The 13,203-nt window shown below is 45.1% G+C and overlaps 1 protein-coding gene across 1 annotated transcript in view; it reads right to left on the bottom strand.

Annotated features, from left to right (window-relative positions):
• PCSK2 (proprotein convertase subtilisin/kexin type 2) overlaps window positions 1–13,203 on the bottom strand; it is a 255,234-nt gene that overhangs the window by 36,859 nt on the left and 205,172 nt on the right. Inside the window, exons 7-8 of the mRNA XM_012812406.1 lie at window positions 8,706–8,794; window positions 1,580–1,755 (exon numbers count right to left, since the gene is read on the bottom strand). Of these exons, the coding sequence (XP_012667860.1) occupies window positions 1,580–1,755; window positions 8,706–8,794 (265 nt within the window). The remainder of the gene's footprint in view (window positions 1–1,579; window positions 1,756–8,705; window positions 8,795–13,203) is intronic.

Raw genomic sequence — 13,203 nt, 5'->3', positions numbered from 1 at the left:
GGGCTGGATTCGAACCCGCTACCTTAGGTGTATGTGGCTGATGCCTTAGCCCCTTGAGCCATAGGCACCGAGCCTTCTTCAATATTCTTACTGTTCTAGGCTAGAGTTAAATGTGCAGTGTTCTGTTCATGTACTTATTCTAGTGTTATGAATGCAGACGAATGAGTTTATGTATTCTCATAAATTGTAAATAATTTGAATATATATGTACAGCCCATCTTTTTTATAATTTATTTATAACAGTACTGGTTCCTATATCTAAATATAACTATAGCTATTTCATCTATTTGAAATTTGTCAAAATTCAAGGTGCAAATTAAAAAAAAATTCCTAAAACAAAGTTCCAAGAGCCTCCCCACTAAATCTCAGGCACATTCATTTCCGACTTTTACTCTACACGCCATTGTAACCTTGCGGTGTGATTCCCGGTGGAGGCTGATGAGAAAGACTACCCTGAAAAGGGCGGGCACCACTGACCCTAGGATGGTGAGGACAATCCCGAGGAAAAGATCAAGACTTTGTGAGCTAAGTGGCAGGTGTCGCGCAACGTGGGTCAGCGCATCTGAACAGCACGGGAAGACACAATAGTTTGGTAACTGACGGTCAAGCCATGAGTCTTCCCTCTGAGGCCCAGCTCGGTGGAGCAGGGACAAGCCATTCCTAATGTGCCCTGTCCAATGCCTGACCCACAGGTTTGGCAAGCCCAGTAGAACAGTGTGTTCTATGCCATGGAGTCTGGGGTGGCTGGGTCAGCATCAGCAGTGACTGGACAGACGCCGGCCGTTTTCAGGTGTACTGCCCAGTGGCAAGCACTCGCATTTACATCTTATTTATGCATTACAGCCATCCCACCAGGGCTGCCCTGTTATCACTTCACAAGCAAGAAAACGGGTTCACGAGGACAGGGCACTTGAACCAGGACTTGAACCCAGGAACATCCTGGCCCCCTAGCTTGGCTGTGCTCAGGTGGTCCAGGGTAGCTTCTGCAGTGCGTCTCCCTGCCTTTGGAGGCTCTGTCCCGCCCCGCTCACTCCCTTCTCCCGGGCTCTTCCACTCCGGGACTAATCTGGGGGGAGGGAGACTGCAGGCCTCCCACCACGCGAGCGTCCTGTGGCCACTACCTGGTTTGCCCTTCTCCTAGTTTCCGCCTGCGACGGGGACTGTTATGGGCACAGCTCGTGGGTCTGGCAGAAACTTCCTTGGAGTGGACCCGCAGTCGGAGACGTCCCTCCCTGGCTCCTGCTCTCCCTATCTCGTTACAGGGGCCAGTCCTGCTCCTTGCTCCTCCTGTTCCCTCCCTTTTCCTGCACACGCTTTCCCTCCAACCAGCCTCCAGCTCTGCTAAACCCGGGGTGCGGTTTCTTGGAGGACGCGAGGTGGGTCACATCCCTGGGGCAGCTCGCGCACCCCTTCTTGCCCGCCCCTCCTCGCCACCTCCCTGCCTCGCTGGGTTCCGCCCCGCTGCGCCCCGTCACCGCCCCCGCCCAGCCCCACCCTGCCTCGCCCAGCCACGCCCTGCCTCGCTCAGCCCTTTCCGGCCTGGTCCCGCCGCGTCCCCGTCACCCCGGGTCCTCGTTACCTTGTTCACGCCGTCGGCCATCGCCTGCAGTGTGAGCTCCCGGGGCCCGTCCACCGTCTTGCCGTTGTCAGTGGGGCCCCAGCTGGCGCTGTAGATGTCGATCAGCTGCGGCATGTGGCTGATGGAGGAGGCCTCGATGATGTCCGTCATGAAGGGCTGGTCCAGCATCCGGATGCCTGGGGAGCAGAGAACACCGGCCTTGGGTGCCCCGGTTCACAGGACACGCCGGGTGGAGGAGGGCTCAGGTCCTGCGTGTGCTAGGCTGGGGTGGTGACCCTGGGTGCCCTCGGGGACCCTGAAGGGTCAAGGGATCAAGAAGGAGGCCCAGACCATCCCTTTCGCTCGTTTTTGAATCTCCTTTTCCTCACGCCTTTCCTTATGTAACTATTTGAAGAAACATTTATGCTTCTAGCAAACCTTGCTAGGATGAATTCCTAATGGGGAGAGACCACCTTTGTTGAAAAGATTCTTTGATGAGCCCGTTTCTAAGGGGAAGCTCAGCCTCAAGGAAGTGAGTGTTGACTGGAACCAGGTTTCAGGGGAGAAATAAAGCTACTGTGCGTGACGGGGGCGGGGGGGGGATTGATATTTGGTATTTAAGGAGAAATTAGGGCAGGGGGCAGAAGGAGGCATAGAGGCAGTGGTGAGGCCAGGAAAGGAATCCCTGGTTGCACTGTAGCTGAGAAGGGACTTTGAAGAGGGAGGCAATGATGAGTGGGTTATAATCAAAACTATGTTATTAACAGGGCCTGTGATACAGCCCCCTCCTCCTGTTATCCCCCCATGACATCTTTGTAAAGTTTCTGTTGCCCTCTGATACCTTGTAGAGTGACTCTGGCTGGAATTTGAAAAGGAGCAGAGTCCCTCAGTCCAGGATTGTGTGTGTAATCAGTTTTGGGACACAGGGACACAGGCAGAAGGGGTGTGGGTGGCTTCTCTCCCAGCTGCCTGTGCGGAGGAGGCTGAGGATCCCATGGCTCACATCCCCTTCTGGCCAGCACAAAGGGACAGCCATGGCCAACGGGATGGGTTTTTCTACTCTTCATCACTACCCTCAAAACTCGGCTGGTTGGAGACACTGCTGTCTGTGGGGCTGTGTCATCCGGGATGAGTCAGCGGTGCGAGCCTCTGTGGTGCGCACCTGAGGGTGTTAGTGAAGCTGACCTAATTCTTTCCTCCACTAAGATCACCAAATGAAGGGTCTGGGATGGGCCGGGTCAAAACCTGGATCCCGACAATCCTTCCTCATCTGTCCCCTACCCCCCCCAAAGGACATTATTACTCAAGGACATTTATTTCACATGCATCACTCTAATGTGGTATGCAAATCAACTTAATTGAGAGCCATCAGGGCAAGAAATTGACATGAAATAGCTTATTTGCTTAAGGGTCAACTATTGTGAGACCTCAGGAGACTCCAGGGTCTCTCTTTCCTCCTCGGTGACTAACGGGGCACCCCCTGTGCTTGCTTTGCAATTTCCCCAGACTGCACTTTTAACCTCACAACTGCTTGTTTGAATGTTTCCTACATCATCAGGTGGCAAGTTCTCTGAGTTCAGGGAAGGTGTCTATTTTGTTCACTTCTGTGTCCCTGAGGATCAGCGTGATGCTTATTTATCTTAAGTTTGACCAATATTTGGTGAATAAATGTCCAGTGATATTATATTATTTAGTTGCTTTTCTTCCCAATAGAAATAACAGGTCCAGAAGAACAAATAATTACAGGTCCGGACTGTCCCTCTTCTACTATTAACCCATAAAGCAGGTCACCATTTTTGCCAACAAGCATCCAGTTATCAGTTAACATCCTTTCTCCTGGAAGAAGCTTATCCTGAATAAGCTTACTCTTTGGTTTGAACTTTCCAGAAGCTAAGTTCTGTAGTTCATTTTATAAGATACGAAATCTAAAACTTTTGCTTTTGGTCTACCTATATTTTACTAAAGAGATTTATTCAACAAAGGTAGTCAAAAGGCTGCAGAGTGAACTGAGAAATGCATTTTCTTCTTGTGTGAAGTCATGCCCTCTCTAGGGGTGGAAGATAAACACAGAGGCTGACATTCATTTGTCTGGATAGAGAAAGCTCAGATGCCCTTGAACTTGACTGGTGCCCAGATGACCAGAACTGAATATAGTTCACCTCAACCAGAAGGCAAGAAAAATTCAACCCTGGGCAGAGTAGGCCTTGACTGCCCCATAAGCCAACCAGTGGCAGCTGTGGCTTTTGTCAGGGTGAGGGCACGGTGTCCCCAGCTGTGCCTTGAACCCTCTTTCTCCTTGTGGCTTTTGTCTTTCTGCCACTCTCCCTCTTCATTCCTCTCATGAGCTCCCTTTGTGCTGCAGGAGAACATCAGAGCTGCCTGTGTATTAATCTTCTGACTGTTGTAGCATTAAGGGAGATGGGGGCAGCTGCAGTCTGGGAGCAAGGCTGTCATTCATATTCAGGGGCCAGGCGCCGACATTCTTTTAATCTCATTAAGCTTAGGAGGAATGAGGCATACATTAATTGAATGAGATACAGTATTAATTTTGCAAGTCACTGCACCATTAGCAGCCAAGACAGGCTCAGGGTGACCCACAGGTTTTTAGGGAGGGCCTCTCCTCTGCCCCTGGAAGCTCAGGGATGGATAAGAGAGGGGCTGAGGGGAGGCGGAGAAAGAGAGGAAGAAAGGAAGAGAGGAAGAGAGAAATAGAGATAGAGATACTGGTCCCAGGAACTTGGAATCAGTGTTTTCACATCTATAAAAATGCTCTACTGGCTGATGTGATTCAGTGGGCGAGGACAGACACAGAGGACACATCAGGCACCTCTGTCCTACCTTCCAGGCAGGCCTGCACCCCACATCAATGATCAGATGATCAGACTGTGTGCCCCTTTGCCATTCATTTAGAGTCCTCACCTGCCTACCTGCACTCTGGCTGGCCCTGGTACCCTGGAGGCTGGCTGCATGGCCCAGTATACTTGAGCTAAATCCTTTCTGCCTCTGCAAAAGCTGTACTTATACTTGCCCCTGATAAATGCTACATCTGCCCACAAACCTCAGTGCCCATAATAGCCACCTTTTGTGTTTGTGAAAATTAGCCCTGGAGGCTGAGGAGCAAGTTCATGCTCATCCAGGTTTCAGGATCTGAAACTCACGTTAGTCATTGTGCTCATGAGGATTTTTACTGGCTTATTGAAAAATTCAGATAAAATACATATAAACCCACTGCACTGTCATGAGATTTACTGGCCAGTAACAATAATGATAACACAGGAGAGCAATTCATAGCTGGTGGAGGAATTTTAGGATATTTTGACTATGGTCAACCGTACGGTTTTTAAAATCTTTTCAAAATCTTCTCTTAAAGGTGATCTCATTCTGAAGCTTTAAAAGGTAAGGTAGCCTGGCTCCACCTTGGGGTTACTTTGAGAGTCTCTGGGGAATCCCAGAGTTGTGTGGAGCTGTTAGAGTCCCAGACTTGAGTCTTTGCTTATTCCTGAACATTGGGAGGTGGTGGTGGTGGTGGGGGTGGGGGGAGCAAAGCTGAAGGATGAAGAGGAAGTGGCCAGGGAGAAGAGCATGTACGAAGGTCCCATAGGAGGAATGAGGTTATACTTTGTAATTTATGTTTGCTAGGAGGTCTTATCTAAATTATATTTACTCAGAGATCGAACCATTTATTAAAAATAATGAAGGTAGTCCCAGAAATCAAAGGGACAGGATGGGCTGTTGGCAACGCTGGTTTACCTTTCAGAGAAATACAAAACTGGATCCTTGGCCAATATGACAGGCAAAGAGGGAATCCAGGTGAACTAGTAGTCTAACGTGAAAGTGAAGGAGACCATATTTGCACTGATTAAAACAGATCTGGGGCTAATTTTTAGGACATACCAGGATGCCTACAAACCAAGACAAAAAGCTCTTGATGGAAGAATGAGCAAAGTTTATGAACAGAAGCTCTCAGCAGGCAGCATGCAGATAAAGAGATGCTCAGTACTCCCCCACCCCCCGCGCTTTTTACCTTCAGTTTCTAATCTCATCTACTCTGTTCTTTCTATCTCTGGATAAGATTCAACAGCATTTTCGGGCTGGAATACCTGGCCCCTCCCTCGACTTCCAGAGACTAGCAGTGAACTTCGTTGGTCAGCAGGTGGCGCTTTCGACCTCTGTAGCTCAGAAAGCTTCTAAAATACTCTTGAAGGGTTTGGCTCATTTTTAGCTTATAATTAAAAACCAGCCAACTTTTGGAATTGCCATCCAGGATGAATAAAATGTTCCCGCTACGTCTGTAAGGTCAAGGGGCCTGGAACTCTGCTTTTGTTTGCAATTCATGAGTAACTCTCTAATACTTCCCCTGGGCAGAATTCATTCTGACTCCCCAGGGAGCCAGGACACTGGGTGCCCTAAAGGGCACAGGAATAGGAGTAGAGCCTTCCAGCCCTTGAACAGTTAGAAGTAGCGTGAGCTGTCACAAAGGAACAAAGCCGGGGCTAAGGGAGTGGGAAAAGGGAGAGAGGGGGCGGCCTTGCTCAAAACCTTTGTATGGTCAGGCATGCCTCCCTCCGCTCTGTTTTTCATTCCCGGAACCTCAAAGTGTTGCTGTGACCCCAGAGCTATCCCGGGGTTTCACAGAAGCACTGTCGGGTCTTTGAGGTACCAGACTGCCTTCAGCAGGTGTGGCAGAGGTTGTGGCACCCTGCTGGGATCCTCTGGTCTGGTCCCTGTCTTTTTGCCTGGAGGTGTTCTCTGCCCTGGGAGCTCTGCTCAACCCGAGCAAGCCAGGCAGGTGGGGTAGGCTGGGTGACTGTGGCCCCAGAGCTTCCCGGAGCCAGCAAACGATGGGAGCTGTTGGGTTAACTCTCCAGCCTCCTTGCCTTGCGGGGACAGTTCTAAGTGGTGTTCAGCACACTCCCCCAGAGGGGCACCTGCAGGAGGAGCCCCTGCTGGCCGTGAGACTAACCAGCTCACCGCCCACCCTCGGTGGACCGCCCTCCCTTCTTTGTCTTCCTTCCGTTCCCTCGTCCGGCTTCCCGGGACCACCGTCCGCACAAACTGCTTACACCCAAACCCTTGTCTCAGGTTTCTCTTTCAGGAAACGCAGACTAAGGGAGAGCAAGAGAATCAGGTACATTTGATGAACGGCTCAGACGTTTTCAGAATGCAAATAATAAGGAAGGCTTCAGAACAGAGACAAGAAATAGGAGGGGGAAAAAAGCCCCCAGGAACCCCCAGAAAGCGACCAGTTGTTCCTGACTCTTGTGACTTTTGCAGGCAGTTCTTTGTTCAAAAAACTGGTTACCTTTAGGTAACTCAGGGTTGAATATTTAGTTGCCTCCAGTTCAGCTCTGTGAGTAAAGAACCCGCCTCATCTCAGCTATCACCCAGGTATGAGCCTGGCTTATAAAATATTAACCGACTGATATTCTTTCCTGGGTGCTCATAATGGCTCCTGACATTTTAATGCCAGCATTTTGGATGCACAAAGTAAAGAGAGCTGAAACCCTAGGGGCAAAGCCTCCTCTATTTACATTTCAGGAACCTCCAGATATATCCTTTTGTGAAATTCAGCACCCTGTTCATCAAACCTCTTAGCAAACAGAGGTTAACAGTGGGTTTGTGCAGGTTACTTATGCTTTATTTAGTTCCCTGGAAATGCAAGTGTCAGCAGAAAGTAGGTTTACAGTTCCATTAAATTGCCAGGAAAAAAAAAATCAAGACAGTTGTTGTTTTTCTTTTTTAAAAAAACAGTAAGAAAGACAAGATTGGGTGACTCAGCTGAATAAATTAAGAAACAACTGATGCAAAACTTGGAACAGGACAGGAGCCACTCTGTTCTCTGGCATCTTGTTGGAAGTTCACGAATCTCTCTGTCTCTATCTCTCTAGTCTTTTTTTTTTTTTTGAGACAGAGCCTCAAGCTGTCCCCCTGGGTAGAGTGCCGTGGCTTTACAGCTCACAGCAACCTCCAACTCCTGGGCTCAAGCGAGTCTCCTGCCTCAGCCTCCCAAGTAGCTGGGACCACAGGCGCCCGCCACAACGCCCGGCTATTTTTTGGTTGCAGCCGTCATTGTTGTTTTGGCGGGTCGGGGCTGGGGATTCGAACCCGCCACCTTAGGTGTACATGGCTGGTGCCTCAGCCGGTTGAGCTATAGGCGCCGAGCCTCTCTAGTGTTTTTTTTGGTGGTGGAAATGTTGGTTTCTAAATTTTCAGTGACTTGCCACTCTCATTTCTAAGTGGGAAATTGTTAAGTATCCTAGCCAATGAAACATAATACAAAGATTCTAGGTGGAATAAATCTTTAAAAGATGAGCAATCCATTGTGCAAAATATTTGGAAGAGTTCTGAGTATATTTGCAAATAATTTGTGCTCACCTTAAAATCTGCAGTCTGTGGTTGAATCTTTTTCTTTTCTTTTCTTTTTTTTTTTTTTACATCATAGCTGTGTACATTAATACTATCACAAGGTACAGTGTGCTATTTCTATATACAATTTGAAATACTTTCATCCAACTGGTTAACATAGCCTTCATGTCATTTTCTTAGTTATTGTGTTAAGACATTTATATTCTACATTTAGAGAGATTCACATGTACCCTGTGGTTGAGTCTTATTAAAATATTATTGGCATTGACACAAGAGTGGTGACTAAACAATTCTGTTTATATAAAGTTCAAAAATTAGCAATAACTGATTTTTGCTGTTAGAAAGCCAGACTGTGGCTATTCTTTTTTTTTTTTTTTTTGGTTGTAGTTGTTGTTTAGCAGGCCCAGGCTGGATATGAACCTGCCGACTGTGGCTATTCTTATGTTTGGACAGTAACTAGGAGGGAACATGAGAAGGGCTTTGGGGTGCTGGTCATGTTTTATTCCCTGATTGGGACCTGGGTGTGCCTGCTTTGTGAAAATCCACTGAGCTGTGTGTTTAAGATCTGTGCACTTTTCTGTATTTATATTATGCTTAAATTAAAAAGTTAAAAATATATTAATATTGCCATGCAAGTTAAAATAATTTTTAAAAAAATTTGTGCTAAATCTATAGGTCCTAGCTCTCCTTTCCTAACGGATTTTTTTTTCTGGCCCCTGGCTGGGCTGGGAGGCCACAGTGTGAAACCTTCTGGGGTGGCCGTTTGGCAGGGACAGCTTACCTGCAACCTTGGAGTTGTATGCCACTCCGACTCCACAGATATTGTTGTTGGCTGCAGCAGAGACTTCTCCTGCACATCGGGTCCCATGGCTTTGGAAAAGAATTAAATATAGATGCATTAGGTACAGCGTGGAAAGGATTTGGAAGAAGATATTTCAATTCTACGAATTGGAAACAATTTGATTCTTTTCAATGGTTGAGCTAGAGTTGAGCCGGTTCGCACCCCAGCCAGTTTTCTATCTGTGTCTCCCTCTCCTTCCTTTCTCCTGGCCCTTCCCAGTTGCCTTCTTGACCTTGGGTTGTTTCTGTCATAAAGAGGCTTCTCAGAACATTTTCAGCTTTAATGTTTGATCTTTAATTTAAAATTTGAAGTATCTTCTTGCAAAAAACAGAGAGCGTTTTCTTGTAAATATTTAACATGGTAATAAAACAGGCTTGTGCTTATTGGAACAGCTCTGATTGTTTTGAGTCGCTAGTATTGTGGGCTGCTGTTTATTTTCAGGTCTGCTTCTGCACACAGTAAGGCTGCCTGCCAGGCATGGGGTGTGACTGTTTACCTGCAGTGGCTCATGGCCTCCTCTGATCCTCACCTCCATCCAGGAATGAAAAAGTACACAGTGCTAACACTTTGCATTTAATTTCAAGGGGTCCACAGAACCTTTGAGGCTGGTCAAATTAAGAATCCCAGGCATTAGCTGATCTTTCCAAGGCTCACCTGGCCTCATAATTTTGAGTAAAGCCCTTCCCTGAGGAGAGAACGACCTCTGGTCTAGAATGTTCTCTGCAATAAACACCGTAATTCCATTCATTTTCTCCTTTTTGCTTGTTCTATCCTCCCTTATACAAAAGGGTTCCTGACAGTTTCTCCACATGCATTGTATTTCCCTTCCCCTTCACTGGGGTGGCCTGCTTTGACCCAGAATATGCAGCAGAAGGATGAGATGCCATTTCTCAAGACACTTGTCAGTTTTCACTTCCATCCTCTGGTGCCAGATGCCACGTAGAGAAATATGGGCTAGCCTAGGAATGGACGAGGAAGGTGGACTGGCCTGGGAATGGATGGGTCTGTGTGGAGAGAGAGCAGCCCAGCAACCCCCGTGGTTCCAGTCACCTGAGATGAGGGCCCTGATGTGTGAAGGAGGCCACTTTCATCCTCCGGACCCAGACACGTTCCGGGATTGTAAGCAAAGAAGTTTTTGTTCTTTTGTAAGCTGCTATGTTCAGCAGCAGAGAACTGAAACAAGCATAAACTCTGACTCAATTAGTATGCTGTGCTCTATCTCCAAACAACATTCAAGATGTGGAAGATTCCAATAGTACAAGTCACCTGAAATGATCAGCCTCACATCTGAAAATTCTTTTCAGTGGTCTGTGCAGCTAATAAATTGAACAGGTCATGCTGCCAGGTCTGGGGGGACAGTGTGAGTGTGGCCTGCTGAGACACAGGGCAGGGAGCACTGGTCTTTCCCCCCATTACTTAGGCTGTGGTGCACCAGTGGGAAATGTGGGTGGGGGGCTCTTTGGCTGTATTTCCCCAGGAATTTTCGATTTCTGCAGTGTTGACCAGCATACTGCCTGAGACATCCTCTTAGAGCAAGTAAAGCTATCGCACCAGCCCTTTAAAAAGGAATCACATCTAAGGATCAGAAAAATAAACACACACACACACACACACACACACACACACATTCTCTCTCTAATGAACAGAAGTAAATGCTGCCTCCATAAAAGCTACATATTTTATGGGCCCAGAATTCCCTTTGAAACAAGAATGAAATCTGTATGTCATGTCCAAATAAACCTGTGTCATGGCAAAGGTTGACCCTGGCATTTAAAGTTCTGTGAAAACTTGAGGTGCTGAACACACCATTGTCTACTTGTCTTTCAGTTTTCTGAAAAGCACATTTGAGATTTTTGAGGTGTTTAACTTGAACAAAGACAAGACACTGAATAATGCTTCTGTATCCTTAATTCTAGTCTATAAGTGGAGAAAATGAATGTCACGGGATCTCCAGAGGAACATAGGGGAAGAAACATTTCACTGCTAAATTAGGTGACACTAATTAACAATAAGCAACAAATCGAGGCTTCCTGCAATTGTTCATGACATCATGTCTCTTCACCATTCTGGGCCTTTGAATCTGAGCTTGTCTTGTGATTTGCTTTGGCTAAAGAATGCGGCAGAAATGATGAGTTTAGGCCTCAAGAGACCTTACAGGTTGTGCTTTTACTTTTGAAGCCCTTGACTGGGCGCCATGTGAACAAGCACAGGCTAACCTATTGGATGATGAAAGACATGTAAACTGTCATGCCTATCACTGAGCCAACAGCCCATCCATCCTGCAGCCGTGTGAGTGAGCCCATCCTAAGAAAGCTAGTCCCCAGCCAACTTTCCATTGAAACATGGCACTGGAGACCCCAGCTGTAGGAAGCCTAGCCTGTCCAGATCAGTAGAACCATCCAGCTGACCTACAGACTTGTGAGCAGTAAGTAATGCTTATGGCCATTTATCTCCCTCTTTGTTTCTGCAGGGGGACCACTGTACTAAGTATGCTGCTTGGAATGTCTCTGCATGTTCTTAAGTGATCACTTTACAATCAGATATGCACTGCATGTAATGCTGCTATTGACTTGTTTCCAAACTCTATATAAAAATTTCATAGAACTTAATTTGTTTAAAATTTGCTCTATTGGCTCAGATTTCTGGAATTTACTTGTGAATTCTGTTTCATCCATTTTTAGTCCTGTGTAGTCGTCTATTTGTGAATAAGCTTCAACTTAATTATTCATACTTCTAATGATAGGTATTTAGGTTGTTTACACTTATATAATTTAAAAAGAGACATCCTTATCTATTTTTTGAAATAATTTGAAAAGTGAAATCCTTATATATTTTTTCCTTGTGTGCATGTGGAAGAGTTTCACTAAGGTATTTACTTAGGAGAGAGAACTGGTCATATGAATACATTCTACCTGCAGTGCAGGAGAGTTCCTGTTGATTAACATTCTTGCCAACATTAACTTTATTGTTTTTGCTAGCCCAGTTGGTGTGAAATGGTATCATATTGTTTCGTTTTTCTCATTATTAGCAAGCCAATCTTTTCATACTTTGTTAATTCTTAACCTTGGTCCATTTTTTTCTATTGAGGTATTTAATTAGCAATTTATTATCTTTAAGTCAATCTCATAGACTCAAACATACTGACTTTACAAATTCTTCAAATGAAAAATCTTATATCCTGGCCCTAAAGTATCCTGTAATAGATTTTTATTTATTTATTTTTATTAAATCATAACTGTGTACGAGAAATGTAAATCAAAACCACTTTGAGATATCATCTAACTCCAGTAAGAGTAGTCCACATAACAAAATCCCAAAACTATAGATGTTGGCGTGGGTGTGGAGAGAAGGAAACTCTTCTGCACTGCTGGTGGGAATGCAAGCTAACGCGTTCCTTTTAGAAGGAAGTTTGGAGAACACTTAGGGAACTAAAAGTAGACCTGCCATTTGATCCTGCAATTCCTCTACTAAGTATATATCCACATGACCAAAAATCATCTTTCAACAAGGATATTTGCACCAGAATGTTTATTGCAGCCTAATTCATAATTGCCAAGTCATGGAAGCAGCCCAAGTGCCCATTGACCCATGAATGGGTTAACAAATTGTGGTATATGTATATCTTGTAATAGATTACAGCAAAAATAATTCAGAGGAAAAAAAGATTTCTGTGATAGAAAACTTAACACAAACCATTCCTATAAAGTTAACAATAAAAACTAGAGTGTAAAAAAAACCCTCTGTTTTCTTTTGATTAAAAAAGAAAAATCACCAACTTGTGTAAAATAATCCATCAAGCAGTAAAAAGCATAAATGAAGTCAAATAGGAATTTTTAAAATATATGACATCATAATGTGTATATTAAGTCTTTTATATCATTTAACTTTTAGACTACTTCAATATTAAATACCAACCTTTTCTCAGGAAGTTGTTGCAACTCCAAGAATGGTTTGGGCTGTATAGAAATCAATCATCCTTTTTTTTTCTTTCATTTTTTTTTTTTTTTAGTAAAGATGTTATTCCCTTAAATAACACTTACTTTAATATTACCATCTTAAATTTTGCTTTATTACCAGAAACAAAGAACTAGATCTTTCTATGTTCATTTTTATTTTATTTTTTTACACTGATTGCATTTATTAGGTAAAGTCCCTCTTACAATCCTATCTTGCCCCCAAAAGGTGTGGCACACACCAAGACCCCATCCCCTCCCTCTCTCTTCCCTTCCTTTCCCCACCATTTCCTCCTTCTTTCTCTCTCCGTTCTCCCCTTCCCCACTCCCACAATGTCATTAATTGTATTAATTGTCCTCATATCAAAATTGAGTATCTAGGATTCATGCGTCTCCATTCTTGTGATGCTTTACCAAGAATAATGTGTTCTACTTCCATCCAGGTTAATACAAAGGCTGTAAAGTCTCCATTTTTTTAAATGGCT

This window comes from Otolemur garnettii, unplaced genomic scaffold, assembly GCF_000181295.1.
Source record: "Otolemur garnettii isolate 467f Iridium unplaced genomic scaffold, OtoGar3 scaffold00208, whole genome shotgun sequence".
NCBI classification, from domain to species: domain Eukaryota; kingdom Metazoa; phylum Chordata; class Mammalia; order Primates; family Galagidae; genus Otolemur; species Otolemur garnettii.
This window is presented reverse-complemented; position numbering and strand designations above follow the sequence as displayed.